General features: G+C 41.0%; 2 protein-coding genes across 2 annotated transcripts in view; one reads left to right on the top strand and one right to left on the bottom strand.

The window, feature by feature from the left end:
* Positions 1-708: 708 nt before the first annotated feature.
* ptgdsb.1 (prostaglandin D2 synthase b, tandem duplicate 1) lies at positions 709-2,230 on the top strand. Its single transcript, XM_031750009.2, has 6 exons — positions 709-873; positions 1,039-1,178; positions 1,292-1,371; positions 1,457-1,570; positions 1,664-1,765; positions 1,849-2,230. The coding sequence occupies exons 1-6, from the start codon at positions 778-780 to the stop codon at positions 1,866-1,868; spliced, it is 552 nt and encodes a 183-aa protein (XP_031605869.1). The 5' UTR covers positions 709-777; the 3' UTR covers positions 1,869-2,230.
* A 1,027-nt stretch (positions 2,231-3,257) lies between these two features.
* The window catches only part of cntnap2a (contactin associated protein 2a), a 359,863-nt gene continuing 347,942 nt past the window's right edge, over positions 3,258-15,178 (bottom strand). The window contains exons 25-27 of the mRNA XM_039617641.1: positions 10,002-10,274; positions 6,674-6,745; positions 3,258-5,695 (exon numbers count right to left, since the gene is read on the bottom strand). Coding sequence (XP_039473575.1) covers positions 5,496-5,695; positions 6,674-6,745; positions 10,002-10,274 — 545 coding nt within the window. The 3' untranslated portion in view covers positions 3,258-5,495. The remainder of the gene's footprint in view (positions 5,696-6,673; positions 6,746-10,001; positions 10,275-15,178) is intronic.

The following is a 15,178-nucleotide window of genomic DNA, read 5'->3' as shown; positions in this document are numbered from 1 at the left end:
TGTAACAGGCAAATGATACAATACACAGAAACAAAGTCTACGGGGGATTTGTTCGAACATAATTGCAATATTTAAAGTTAAACACGTCAACAGTGCATGTTACAACTCCCTGGTAGTTACAAAACTCAGAGGTTCTCACCCACATTCTGCATGCACCAAAGGTTTTATGAAACAATTAACACTGGAAAAAGTAAGTAAGAAAGAAAGAAAGAAACCAGTACAACGATGTGAGTCAGTGCTCAGAGGCTGCAAGGAACAATCAAGCCACTGTATGCAACACTGGCAAAGTTATTTATAAGAATGATTTTTATTTTTTTCACCTTGAAGTTCTTAAAAATCCCTGACCATGCAGGAAATACTGGATGCCAATGGTTTATCATATCCAGAAAAATGGAAAACACACTGATTTTATACATGTGACATTTTGATAGGCCAGGCATGCCTGGACACTAATGTTTAAAGGAAATTGGGGGTGTCTTAAAAGACCTCTATTATGCGACACGCACACCCCTCTCCCCCACAACCCCGTCCCTCCAACCCCTGTGTCCCAGCTCCATTCACACGTGCCAGTTGTGTAACAGCCGTGATTTGCCAGAGGGTTTTTTGTAATGGTGTAGCGAGCAGCAGGATTGTGGGGAGGGGGAGCGGGGAGGAGACAGAATGGGGGTAGGGCAGTACCCTGCAGCAAATATAAGAAGCCTCCACTTGCTCCGTCCCATCACACCGCCTTGACGCTCCTGATCACTCCTTGCTGCTGAAGCTCAGACAGAAGAAGCCATGAAGAGCCCACTGCTGAGGATGCTGGCCGCCCTGGTGTGCGTGCTGGCTGCATGTGCAGATGTCATGCCCGTAAAAGACTTCAGCCTGGAGAAGGTAACAAAAACACGTTTAAAAAGGAAGAAAGAAGTTATTTGCGTCTGTCTTTGGGTTGTTGCACAGACAAAAACAACCCCTCACTTTTAGAAAACAGAGGAGAAGCAGTAATGCAGTTGGGGTTTAGATAACCTCTTTTTAAACAGTGTTTGCTCTTTCTTACAGGTGGCGGGCAAGTGGTACATGGTTGGCTTTGCTACAAATGCTCAGTGGTTTGTGAACCACAAAGCAACCATGAAAATGGGGACTGCTTTCTTACAACCTACTGATGTAGGAGATCTGGACCTCTCTTACTCCAACCTGAAGTGAGTATAATCGTGCTTTCAAATTAAAATAAAATAAAATAAATTAAATGGCAATGATTGTCTTTTTTAGGGAGGATATCTAATAAACTGGTCATTTTTCCCCCCCATATAAGTGCTGATGGCTCCTGCTGGAGAATGACTCACCTGGCTAAGAAAACAGACACTCCTGGACGCTTCACCTTCCACAGCCAAAGTGAGTAGAGATGCCTTTAACACCGTCCCAAAATCTGACATCTATTTAAATACTTAGATTTAACAGGATTTCTGTTACCCGCCAGATTGGAACAATGACAACGACATGCGCATTGTTGACGTCGTTTACGATGAGTATGCTGTGGTCCACACCATCAAGACAAAGAATGGGGTGTCCGAGGTCCTCAACAAGCTTTACAGTGAGTTTGTCTTACCAAAATAAGAGCAGCTTTCTAGGAATGCACTCCAGGATTTGCTCATTCTTGAAGAGCGCCGTCATTTTTTTATTGTAGGTCGCACTCCCGACACCAGCGCTGTCCTGCAGGAGAAGTTCACGCAGTTCTCTTTGGAGACTGGTGTCCTCGCTGAGAACATTGTTATGCTGCCCAAGAATGGTAAGTTAACAGTATCAACAATGTAAGTGATTCTGTGAGCGAGGCAGACCTTCGCTCACCAGCCTTTCTAATATGCGTTACAGGTGAGTGTCCTGACGCCTGAGGAGCCCAAATCTTCCATCTCAGCAGCATCCCCCACCCCCACCATATTCCTCCAACCCCTCTCCCCCTTACAGTCACGACTGCGGATTCACAAAGCTACACCCTGGGACAATGAACCTCAAACATTTCACTCTGTTTTCTGCTGCACACCAAAGAACAACCCTGATGAGCTCTCATACTTGTCAACATGCACATTAACTGGGCCATCAGAGTGGAACAATAAAGGCCTGATTGTAAGAAAAAAAAGGGACTGATGTACACGGAAATATTATAAGTTGTCTTTTGTAACTGCTGATTTCTTTTGCAGACTATTTTTTTCTATTTTCCAATAAACCTCGAAGCTAATAAAGCTGTTAAAAAGTGTCTGATTTCACAATAATTTCATGTGTGTGTTTGTGTGTTCTGTGAAGGTTTTTTTGGAAGCTACGTGAATATGTTAACACACACTGCTCCCTATCGGCTCATTGTCAGGCATGCGAGAGTCAGTCCTTGTCAAAGGGTTTAAGGATGAGTTGCAGTTATGCAAATATGCGGCTGCGTATGATTTAGGCAGCGATTCAATCGACAGACATAAGGAAATGAAGATTATAATAACACAAACTGATTATGGGGAAGCTATATTGCTATTTAGTTCTGGATCATGGCAACAGTAATAACAACGACAAGACAATGCCTCGGTTCAAAGGTTTGGGCAGACAAACAAACACAAAGTAATCAGAATTATTTAATTACCAGGCACGCTGGCCAAATCCCTCCTGAGGAAAAGCAGAGTAGCACTAAACTTCTGATGAGAGTAAGAGATATAAAGACCTGTCATCACTTTAAAATCAAACATGCTCAACCTAAGTGAGCACATTTATCTGCAACTTTTTCGTCCTAAGGACACTTCAGTTCTTTCTTATGTAGCGCCTCATGCTTTGGGTACCTTTGTCAGCAAGTTCATATTTGATATACTTTCATATAATACTTATTACTGATTCTGAATATAATTCATCAGCTATGAGCTTTGAACGTTCTTTAATTTGGTGATCAGCTGTCATTAATCCTCAGTGTGTGTGCTCTGTAAATCTGGGTGACTAAGAAGGTGCACTGTCTGCCCACCAGAGGGCAGCATATGACCTTCTGGAACTTCCACATTTGTTCATTACAGGCTTGCAATACAATCAAAAGGAAAAACTACATAGCATTTTTTTAAGTATTATATCAGTTTCATATAATTTTAACCTATATAAGTCAAACTAAAGCTAATGGGTTAGATTCTTCCATAGTCCCTGTTTCTTAATGGTTACATGGCTAAGATACAAAATGTTCCTTGAATATCTTTAGTACTGTCTTTGATGTGCATCATTACGCTGCGAATGTCTGAACAAGAAGAAGAAGACGAAGAAACTAAAGATCAAACACTCTTTATTGAACTCAAGATAACTGAAAGCAAAACATGTGGGTTAAGGTTTTGCCTGTCTGCGCTGATAATCAATTATCATCGCGGTTAAGTTCAAAACATATATCGAGGGTGAAGTTATACATTTTAAAGTCTGAAAATCAAAATCCAAAAACAACAAAGCATCGGTAGAGTCACTTGTTTGCCCTACGGGATGCGACGTAAGAACAGATGAATTCTTGTTTGAGGCCTCAGTAGAAGGCAAGCTGAGCTCAGCAGCTGCTCCTAATGTCGCACATGAAGTGATCTACAGCAAGCGCTCGATCACGAGGCGATTCGTGATTCACTGTGCGAGCGCCGTGGGAGCAATTTGATCAAACAGACATACAAAATAAAGCAACTTCACAACAAAATAGAGTTGGCAGCAGGTTTCAGGTGTAACACGTCGTTCTGTAGAAGCCATGGTAAGGTAAACAGGTAAACATAAAAATAACATAAACATAAATAGATCTTGTACATGATTTGAATGCATGTTGGACCGCAGTTCCACGCTGCAGGGTGGCGCTCGTTTCTGCCTCCTCATCCTAAACATGTTGTTCTTGCAAACGAGCAAATGACTCATGCTTCATCAAACATGCATGTTGTTGTGTGCATGTGTGAGGGGAGGTGTAAGCTTGTGCGTTGAAGCTGCTACTGCTGCACAAATACCTGGAAAGTCTGGCTTTTTTTTTTCAAATTTCAAAACATGTTTTTTTTTTTCCAACCAAGGTTTTTCTGGGTAAGTGAACACAGCACCATTTAAATACAACATAAAAAACACCTGAAAACACTATTAAGTCAGATTTCGTGCAGCAGCAGTCAAGTTTTTCTCGCAGGTTTGTGATAAGTAGTGTGAGGCAAGGCCAAACGGCTCAGCACCTTGAAGGCACGCTGGAATAATAAGCCAATTATCTTCTTAACTTCGTCCCAGGTGTTTTTCAGATATAAATTGATTTTTCATTTCACGCTGCTTCGCCCACTCAATGCCTAGAGTTTAGTGCATCGATAAAAACTCAGTACGCATCAGTCAAGCTGTTTGGTCTGGTCTTCGCGCATGCCCAAACGGCCCCTTCTAAAGCTCGTTTTGCCCTAATTCACCTACGCATATACGCACAGACGCATGCATGTGCTTTTAAAACTGCAGCCCAACACTGGTTTCAGATGTATAAAAACAAAACAAAACAAAAAAACAACTCAAATATCAAATTGAACATGAAAATCTGACATAAGACTCAAGTGTTTGGCAAAGAAACAAACAAACATGGTGAAGCCCGCACGAGTAAAGGCTCGCAGTTTCACTCATTCCAAATTCAAAGAAAGCTGCCGTGACGATGATGATGAAGAAGATGGCGATGATGGCGTCATGATTTCCCCATCATGCACTGAGAAACCCCTCGGTGCCCTTCCACAGAAAGGAATGTCCCTTACAATCGAATGTCATAAGATTTAAACGTAAAGCTCTATATTTTACACGTTTATAATGCGACAGACGAGACGTGTGGCGCCACTCTCATATAGATATGAAATTTCTAATTTGCTTTATGCGTCTGACACTAAATAAATCTTTCGAGAAACGGGAGAAAATAATATCGTATTTACAAGGTGACTTTTGGCATCCATAATCAGTTCTATATTACCACGACATGAGTTATGTGACAAACTGGTGCATCTGCAGTTTGAAACAATAAAAAATGAAAAGAAGAAGAAGAAGAAAAAAGAAACAATAAAACAAAAGCAGAGGTTTGGCATGTCGATTTGATCATTTTTGATATAAGATTTTTGTTAAAATATAAAATCAAAACGCAACAGGGACTGGCAATAAACCTTTGCTATCACACGACCCAGTAAGTATAATTATTTGTCATATACAGTATTCAAAGGACTCCTGAAAACTCCCAAGCACGATACAAAGAAGGACAAGCCGGTTAGTATATACATGTACAGTCTCTTACAGCTGTGCTCAGTTGAATAAGTGTCCCTTCCTTCTCTTTCTAATACTCTGGATATACAAAAAAAAGAACAAAACAAAAGGATTTCTGTACAGTCTTTCCCATTTTTCCAACCTTCCCTGGGAGATTATTGTCCTTTTGAATAGTCAATCCTCCGTCCGTTCTGCGATTGGCCTTGAATTAAACCTCCTCTATCTCTGTGGCATCGGATGATCTGAAACATTGCTTTCCCTCTCTCAGAGTTCTTTCTGATTGGCTGTTAGATGAACCATTCCTTCTTTGATTCGTCAATGGTTTCTGGGTTGTCGGTGCCGATGATGGCCGTATCCGCTGATTCCGCGGCGGACTCCCCGCTGCCCTTTGCCTCGTTGGTGTGGTAAGTGCCTTTGTGACGGAACATGTAGCGGATCAGGAACACCAGAGTGCATAAGATGGTGAAGATCACCACTGCGATAATACCTGCAGTAGAGACAGAGAGGCTTTTTCAAATACTGCTACCAACCTGCTCCGACCATGAAATTCCTCATATGAGTCAATGTCTAAGCAAAGGCAAACACAGCTTGGTTCTGCCGTCTCAACTGGGAGATTAATGTAATTAAAATGTATGTAATGCAAGGTTTGTAATGTAATTAGAAACAGTAGTGAACTGTAGTCTGTTTTTGGTCGTTTTTGGACACAAAGAAGGAATTTGACTGTCACTTGAAAAGTATAAAGCAGACGTTTTTAATAGTTAACTATGATCAGAATGTTTGTGATGTAGCAGCTCATCTGGGTCACGATCTGTCACAACCACAGGTTATTGTAATGTGTAAGCACAGCGAGCAAATAAATAGTAAAAGGGGCACTGAGCACTCAAGACAATTTATACTACAAGCCTCATTCACCCAGTCACACACACATTTATACAAGTGCTTTTTTCATACCAAAACTCATTGTCTAACATTTACAAACACTCCAGCGGATGCATCAGGTGGCAGCTTGGGGTTCAGTATCTTGCCCAAAGAATCTTTGACCTGCAGACTAGAGTACCCAGGGATCGCCTCGTTCTACCTCCTGAACCACAGCCGTCCCGAGCGATAAAGCCCTGCTCAAATGTTTTTGGGCAAGACACTTACCCCTCCCAAAGTAAAAGCTAGTGAAGATCAAAAGGTGCTACATAAATGCCAACCATGTGGCTGTAGCTCAGGAGGCCGAGAAGGTCACCCACTATGCTCCAGTCTGCATGCCAAGCAAGATAGAGCAAGATACTGAACCCAAAATTGCTCTCCGTTCCATTTATAGAGAGTACTTAGGCTATACTTAGAACTATATAATAAATTATTAATAAACTCACTGAAAACTTTAAAGACCTCTTAAATGTGGAAAATCAATTAGCAATAAAAAAACAACCACCTTTAAGCACTTTTAACTTGATGATATGATAATGGCACTTTGTACCTCCAATGATGGCAGAGTCCCTGTTGACTCCATCGGGAATCACTCTCTCCTCATTAAAGGGGAACACTGCATCTAAACAAAGAATGAGAGAAAGACACAAAAACAAGCTGAAACAACAGTGCACATGGAAATACCCAGCAGATCAGGAAAGTGCCTTTTATATACGTGCGATCTCTAACAACACAGAGCGTAATGGAGTCTCTGATCATTTTCAGCAGTTAAAAGTCAAAAGGAACAATTGGTTGGAGAATGTTTCGTGATTAATATTGGCAGTATTTTCATTTTCTGTACTAAAGCAAAAACAGGATGGTCTGTATTCATCTCTAGCTCGCTTTCACAGTGAGTCTTTGTCCTGTCTTCCTTCCCTCAAACCGACCGGGTTGTGGCAGATGGCTGCATGTCCATGAGCCTCTTTCTGCTCGAGGTTTCTTTCTGTTAACGGGAGTTTTTTCTTACTGCTGTCGCCAAAATGCATGCTCATGGGGGTCATATGAATTTTGGGGTTTTTCTCTGTATTATTGTATGAAGCCCTTTGAGGCAACTCCTGGTGTGATTTGGTGCATAATGAGTAAAACTGAATTGAATTGTAAAGTACTAACAGAGAAACATAGGCAGTGATTTGTTTCTTCTGTGTCCAGCTTCAATGCATACATTACACGATAAGGTCAGCTAGATGCATATAAAATTACTGCTGATGGATAAACAAATATATTACTACACCGTCTCATGCATTTCATGGTTTTCATTAATCATTCATCGAGCTCAAGCAGTTTACACGCCTACTGCCACCGTTTAATTGCAGTGATATTCCCTGGATGTACAATGAGTGGATGTGAAAGGAGATGAGTGGAGGGTGTGGTGTGTAATAAAGGAAAAAAGTAAAATGACATTGCTGAAATTGCCAATAACTTCTCTCAGCAGAGAGCTGCTAACTCTCTGCAGGCTTCCATAATCGAGCAGTTCTGTGCAAACACAACCTCAATATGCATATTTTAACACAGGAAAAACATCACCCTGCTATGAGCCCGTCAGCTATTTGTAATGCAGGCTGCACTGCCCATGGTTCTCCTGGGAAGTCACAAGCATGAGTAAGAATCAAAGGGTGATGCTGTGAGGGCAGAAAAGGAGTGAAATATAAAGCAGGACAGCAGTTAGGTTCATCAAACGGCTTACTGAAAGGAGAAGAAGTTCAGATATATATCTTTTTAAATCCTCTCCGGTAGCTTTAGCAAGCAGAATCATGGCCTGAATGCTTTTTTTGTGGCAAGCGCATTTATTTTGCCAAGACGACCACTACATTGTCTCTGTAGGCGCCTCTTGTTATTCGTTTTGTTTTGTTGTATTATTTTATTTTATTATTCACATTATTATCAGAGTGGGTATTGCGCTGAAGTGGACAGGAGGTGAGGGCCAGGTGGGGGAAAGTCAGTAGAAGTCAGTTCAGAAATAGAAAAAGAAAAGGAAAAGAAAGGGGTTAAGGCCCAATCTAAATCAATAATTTGAACCTACATAGTTTCAGGCAAATTAAGCAGAAAATACAGCTAGAATTTTTCTCTACTCTATTATTTTTTTTGCTCATATAGAATAAACATGCCAGTCCACGCTTTGGCTCTCCAAAGCGTGGACTGGCACGCATGCCCGTAGGACGAGATACTATATTTAACGCCGAGAAGTCACTAGTAAGAAAGGAAGATATGAGGTACATTCCAGGGTCCTTGTATGCAAAAAACAATTAAGCTAGGTGGCTAATATGTATTTACATGTACATGTTATTAATGTCTGTTTAAATGTTTTCCAGTGATTACTGGTGACCACCAGTGCTACCACTCAGCCTCCAAGTAGATGCATCTATGGTATAGATGTGAAAATCCCAGGTGATTTGCAGATATGTTAACCTCTGACCTTGATCTCAAGGTTGAGGTCACTAAGATTTGAACTTGTCCAAGAATTGTAGTAGATGCACCTATGGTATGGATTTTTAAAAAATACTACGATGATTGGTTCTCAAGTTATTGCATTTACATAACTGGGTGCTCATGTCCCCGCCCAGCAGGGTGACGGCAAAATCCCATCAGCCTTTTACAGTGGAGGGATGAAAAGACATTAAAAGTGTTAGAAATGTTTTTTCCTTCCATCATTGGGTCACACTTCAAAAATACAATATTTTAAGCTTTCAATTTTTTTCTTTTAATTTAAGTTTGCTTATAAGCTCCTTACATGGACTCACTCCACCCTGATTGGGTGAGTTCATCATGTTAAAACTGAATTTTAATGGAAAAGTTACCAGAGCCTCTACTAGAGGCAGTTAAAGGTAATGAGATTATAATAATAATTCAGCTGTAATTAGAGAATATACTACCTTCAATACATTTAAAGCTCATCTCAAACAACAGCTAAAGAGGGACCACATCTGTGAGCATTCATTTTATGCTAATTATGTATTAAATGTCATATTTCATGGTGTACGCCTTCATATTTATTTGCTTTGTATTTTCTTATCGCACCATGGATTTTTTTTTTTATTATTTATGTATTTTTATGTTGTAATGTTATGTATTTCTTATCTGGACTATATTGTTGTGCATTGTCTGGTGGTGTTTTTTTAAAATATTTTTTTCTTATTTATTGTTTTGAAATTTAAATCATGGTTACCTCTGCTGCCTGCATGTGCTTGGATGTAATTGGATGAAACTACAATGTATTTAAAAACATAATAGAAAGGTGAGAACACAGAAAAGTAAACTGACAGAAACGGGAAAGGATGTCATCACCAACAAAAAGAAACTAACGCAAAAGAGTCGACTTGGCATCGCACAATCATCATTACAAAAGCGGAAGGATGGAGGGAGGTCTCGATAAGTTATAGATCTGAGCTATCTATAGAGAACCTAAGGCAACATAAATAATAATCCACTTTGTAGACCGATGGCTGCGAGCTGACTTCGAGTGAGGACCTGGAGTCGAGATCGATGGACTGGATCAATTTCAGAGAGTTCAACGCTCCCAAAGGCACAGTTGGCACGGAGCCTGAGGAAAACGGATGCTTCCAGAATGATGACACTAAAAATACTAAAGACTGCCGCTGGATATATCATTAGTCTGCGTGTGTGTGTGTGTGTATGGACATGTAAACACACAAGTCTTAAACTAGCATTTCGAGGATACTTAATGAACTCTTGCTCTGCTGTGAAGAAAAACTTGGGGCTATAAGCTCTCCTTTACCACCCAGAACTAACACATCTACATTAACAGTTCAGACTGCACAGCGTTGCTTTTTCTTCTCAATGAGAAAAATGAAAAATCAACATGTTGAGCATGTTCCACTCACCTGTTTTGTCCAGATGCCAGGGATCTGTCGCAGCAGACATTGGTGGGATAGTGAGAGGTGATGCCCCGCAGTTAGACTCCACCAGTTTACCCTGGTAAGATGCAGGTGACGCAGCTGCAGGCTGCTTTTCTGTTGGCGTTGCCTGAGACTTTACGGCTGTTCTGAGCGCAGACTTGAGCGGGGCGATTCCGTTGAACTCCACCCGCGACAGGCAGCCAATGAAACCCGGGGTGTTGTAATGCTCGATGATGACTGGGTCTATGTGTCCAGTTTCTGCACAGAGACAGGATTGGAGAGAAGCTGTCATCACCAGATGACTTTTAAAGAACCTATCTGTTGAATGTTTACTGAGACAAGTTAGTTATCTGGAACTACAACTTGTAATTAGATACTGAGAGAAGAAACATCAGGATCTCTACAAATGACTACAGAGCTCAAAATAAACAATCGACAGACACAACAAACTCCACGTACAGTTCTGAACAGTCAAGCATTTGTAGGCGTCAGTTTTTGCTGATGCACAGACAAAACAAAACGATACTCTGCAAGTTGAATACGCCCGGTCAGATTAGGAATCCACACAAGAGAGTGAAGGCAAGGCGGAGGAGGCGGAGGAGGTAGGAAACAGAGGAGGAACACACACTGACCTCTAATGTCAAATTAGAGGATGAATAATGAATTAAAACCCCCGCTGTTCTCACTGGCTTTGTTTCTCTGTCTCTCTCTGCTTTTCTGCAGTCACTCTTTTATTCATGGGTTGATTTAGCAGCACAGCAGTGAGGTGATATTTCATATTCAGCGTTTTTTTATTTTGGTTTCAATACACGTTGCTCATTCTGCTTATTGTAAGCGGCACTTATAATCATATAACAAATGTTTATCACACTTTTGTGTGTACGAACGGATGTTGAAAGCCCACACGAGGGTTCATTTCTCTCGTTCTTTTTAAGGCCATTGAAATGTAATCCGTATATAATCATAAACACATATATAAGTTAAAATAATGATAAAAAAGCTAGATTTCTTCTTGTTGTCCACTGTGCTAACACATGACAGAAATAATTTGTAATAACTGCCATAATTTGGAGGTTAGGAAATTGCCTGAGGTCCACTTACTGCCAAGGCAATTCTGATAAATTCAGATGTGCCTGTTTAAAAGCAGCAATTTGTGCACTCATACAGCTGCCTCTCAGTCCAGCCCCCTCTCGCTCTCTCCATCCTTTGATTTTCATCCCCTTTTGTTTTTCAAACGAAAAGTACTTCAACACACAGACTCACACATAAATCAGCGCCTGAACTGCAGGTGGCCTGCCGAGCTCGGTCCAGCTGGGCCAATATCTTTGTTCAATCTGTCGATTTTCAGGGCTGTTTGTAGGTTGCACACGGCATATTTTCATGCGTGGAGAAATATCGATTTTTTTAAATGTTTTTTTTAAACCCTAACAGTTATTCGGAGGCGACTGAGCAGTTGTTTGTTTTAGCGCTCACATGGCCCAAGGTCAAGCGTTAAAAAAAACAACAAAAAAACAAAAATTCCCTCAAAAAGGTCAGGTTATTCCAATAAAAATCACCAGAACAACATAATAGTACACCCACGCATGAATTATAACCCATGTGATGGAAAACACCATGCAGGAGAAAAAGCCCTGCAGTTATTAAAACCCTTTATTGCAACACATAGCCAAGGCAGAGAAAAAGAGCCTTGAGACACAATCTGCAGACGAGTCTAGACAAACTCCCTGTTTTCTCCAGTCCTTACGTTAAACCTTAGTGTCCAACCCTTATATCGAATCTACACACTAAAACTGAATGGCCAGTCTACTGCAGATCTGGTGTTGGTCCCCAAAAAGAAGCTAAATCCCTTCAGCATGACTGTACACATTAATGCCTCCATAATATAAGAAACAAATTATATGTGTATACGCACACACTCACACACATATCCTCAGAGAAAACGGAAGAGATGCTTTTTTTTTGTCTGCAGGCTGCAGACAAAAAACAAAAACAAAAAATCCCTCTAACACCTACAGTTCTGTGTAGACATGAAATAAACTTTCTCAGACAGCGTCCATGCTGGCACAAACCTGGAAAAATTCAAAAAAACAAAAACACACACAAAAAAGCTGCCATTGACACTTTTGTGAAGCTGAAAAATGTACTACCTCTACACACGACCTCTGCTTGTGTGTGTAGACAAAGCCAGGTTTAAATTTTAACATGCATGGCTGCAATGCTTCTGCACAACCATGCCACACCCAGAGGAAAGCGCTGGACAATCCCACAGATGAACAAGGAATGGCTAACTACAGTGCTCTGTGTATGTGCGTGTATGTGTGTGTGTGTGCACTGGTTTATTTAATGAATCCTGCTATGTTAGATGATGGGGTTCAGAGTATCTGGACATGGCTTATAATGCAATTCTCTCTCTTTATTCCATTTTCATGGGTCCAATACAAGTATGTACTGTACATGTGTGTGCTTGTGCACTATTGATTGTGCTACCAGGAACAGAGCCAAGCACTACGTGAGTTTTCTTAGTATTCAGCTGAGCAGACCTCCTACAGACACGTGCACTGTTTGTATTCTGTGCAGTTTGTCTTTGTAGGTGGAAAACAATAATTATGCAGACACTGGATGGGCTCGGCAGTTTTGTGTTGAAGGTATTCATTTTTATACGTGTACAGACGCACTCAAACTGAACTGCAGCTCTGCATCCCTCGGTCAATTCTTTCTGCAGAAACTGACAAAAAAACAGTCTCAGATCCGAGTCTCTCTTCACACCTTGAAAATGCCTCGGATGGTGAAACTGTAGGAATTTGCATATGTGTGGGGGTGTGCAAAATAGGTGGAGAGACAAGCACAGGAGGGAAACAAGGGCCTTGCAGTATTAAAGTAAACACAGCCAGCAGATTACTGATAACACGTAAAATGAATATGAATGAAGCTCTTTCTCTCCTGTGTGCCTGAACATGTGTTGATCACTGCAGAGGTCTGTGTGTGAATACTAATAGGCTCTCCGTTGGGAGGCTCCTCTCCACATAATGCCATATGCAATGCACTGAGAGAATAGCTGACAAGCTTCCCTTAGAAATCAGCATGCTTGTAGTTTAAACGATATGAACATTATTCTTAAACATCACAAATTTTACACCATGCTTTCTATTTAATGTTAACGTGGCGACACCATTATATAAGTGATACTAGTACAGAAAACACTCCACTGATTTTTACCTTGCAAGAAAACAACCTTTGTGCATCAGTCAGCTTCCTGTATTTGGATAAACCTTAGACTCAACTATAGTATTATTCTATCAAATAAAATCATGCAGCATCTCAGTTCAGGACAAACTGAACATTAGGTAAACAGAGATTTCTAATGGGTGAGTTGCTTGGCTCCAGTGCTTAACAACAGATTAATATGTGATCATTAACAAGTAATATCACCTTGTCAGAGCCAGTCACCACAACCTTGCGGCTTGTAATCGCTTCTTTAGCTTGCCCTGATGGCGTCTTATGGAGCTTCCCAGACTAATCAATAAAACATGGGCACAAACAAACAGCTTTCCACACACTTAACATAATTAGAAAACAGAGGAGCATAATCCATTATGCTTTAGACTGGAATGATTTAATGTAGCATCATACGATACACAGAGCGTGTGTTGTATTGTCTCATATAAGCCACCCTTGTAAATATACCTAAAGACATGCTTGCTAGTGCACGCGCATACACGACTGCAACAAGGTCAGCATGTTGATCAGATGTGACCGGTGATATCATATGCATAATTCAAAAGGTGAGGGAGCACATAAAGCTGCAAGGAGAGGCCTGCTGTGAAGATAATGGGTAAGTAGGGGATGTGTTTTGAGGTGGAAGAATTGCCTGAAGAGGAGAAAAAATACGAGAAGTTGGATGAAAAAAAGAAGGCAGGATGGAGACAACTGCAGAACTAGGAGGGAGGGAGGGTGTGGCTGCCTCTCCAAGAAGAAGTGGTGGTAAATGGAAAGGTGAGAGACATGAGGGGAAGATAGGGGGTGGGAGAAAAGTCTCTGATGTGTGTGTGTGTGTGTGTGTGTGTGTGTGTGTATGGGGGGGTGAGTAGGAAAGGAATGGAGTGACAAGAAGGGTCCTCAAATGGAGGGGTGGAGGAGATCAAACACAGTTGCCATGGAAACAAATGGAAGCTGATATAAGGGTGACAGAAGGAGAAAATAGGGGAGGTGGGTAATGAAAGTATGGAGCATTTGAGATGCATCAAAAATAACACTGATGTGAATCCACAAACCACACCCTTTGAACCACACAAACACACACACATGCTGTCTGGTTGTTGGTCATGGCTGATGCAGGGAGGGTCAGAGAGAGAGAGAGAGTGAGAAAGATGGAGAGAGAAGCGAAAATTAAATCTTGTTAAATTTAAGAAGAAAAAAAACATGTAACCTTGAGCACAGCTGCTTTTTGAATTTTTGGTCCTTGTTTACTGCAGTATTTGGGAACTGTAGTACTTTTGCAAATGCGATAGCCTCCTGTTCATAGGAGCATTAGAAAAAATAAATAAATAAATAAAATGAGCTGCAGTAAATGGACACGTGTAAAAAGGGCATTTGTGATGTAGAGGATGATGAGAGGGGTTGTAGAGAGAAACAGGTGAAGACCATCTGTGTTTTTGACATGGCAAACGCACCTGTGATGGCAACATCTGCCCATACTGACTACACACATGCAGACACACACACATACACACACACAGTCATATTCATCTGTTCCAAATCTAGCTTTTTGCTTCATCAGGATGTTTGGGATGTACAGACAATGAGCCAAAAAACAGCCATAACAGAAAACACGCATTAGCAAACAGAGCAGGGAAAAAAAAAATTAATGCCAGGCTCTCTGTGACAGCTCATTTCTCCTCCTGTGTATTTTCCCGCAATCCAATTAATCCAGCGGGTGGATTTCCTTGTAAATTCGAAAGCATCAAAAATTGCTCAAAGCACGAAAAAGAAAGAATCTACCTCGCTACCTCTGCTGCAAATTCAATTTGCGGTTCATATTCAAATGACTCACTCTGAACTGCTGAAACCTTGGCACACTCATGCACAGGGACTAACACAAACAAATGGTGAAACATGCATGCATCAGAGTGTAGTTACCTATGTGGAGTTTGCGTCACTGTCTA

The sequence above is a fragment of the Oreochromis aureus genome, linkage group 9, assembly GCF_013358895.1.
Source record: "Oreochromis aureus strain Israel breed Guangdong linkage group 9, ZZ_aureus, whole genome shotgun sequence".
Classification (NCBI taxonomy): Eukaryota; Metazoa; Chordata; class Actinopteri; order Cichliformes; family Cichlidae; genus Oreochromis; species Oreochromis aureus.
The sequence above is the reverse complement of the archived record's forward strand: the minus strand, read 5'-3'. Positions and strand labels throughout refer to the sequence as shown.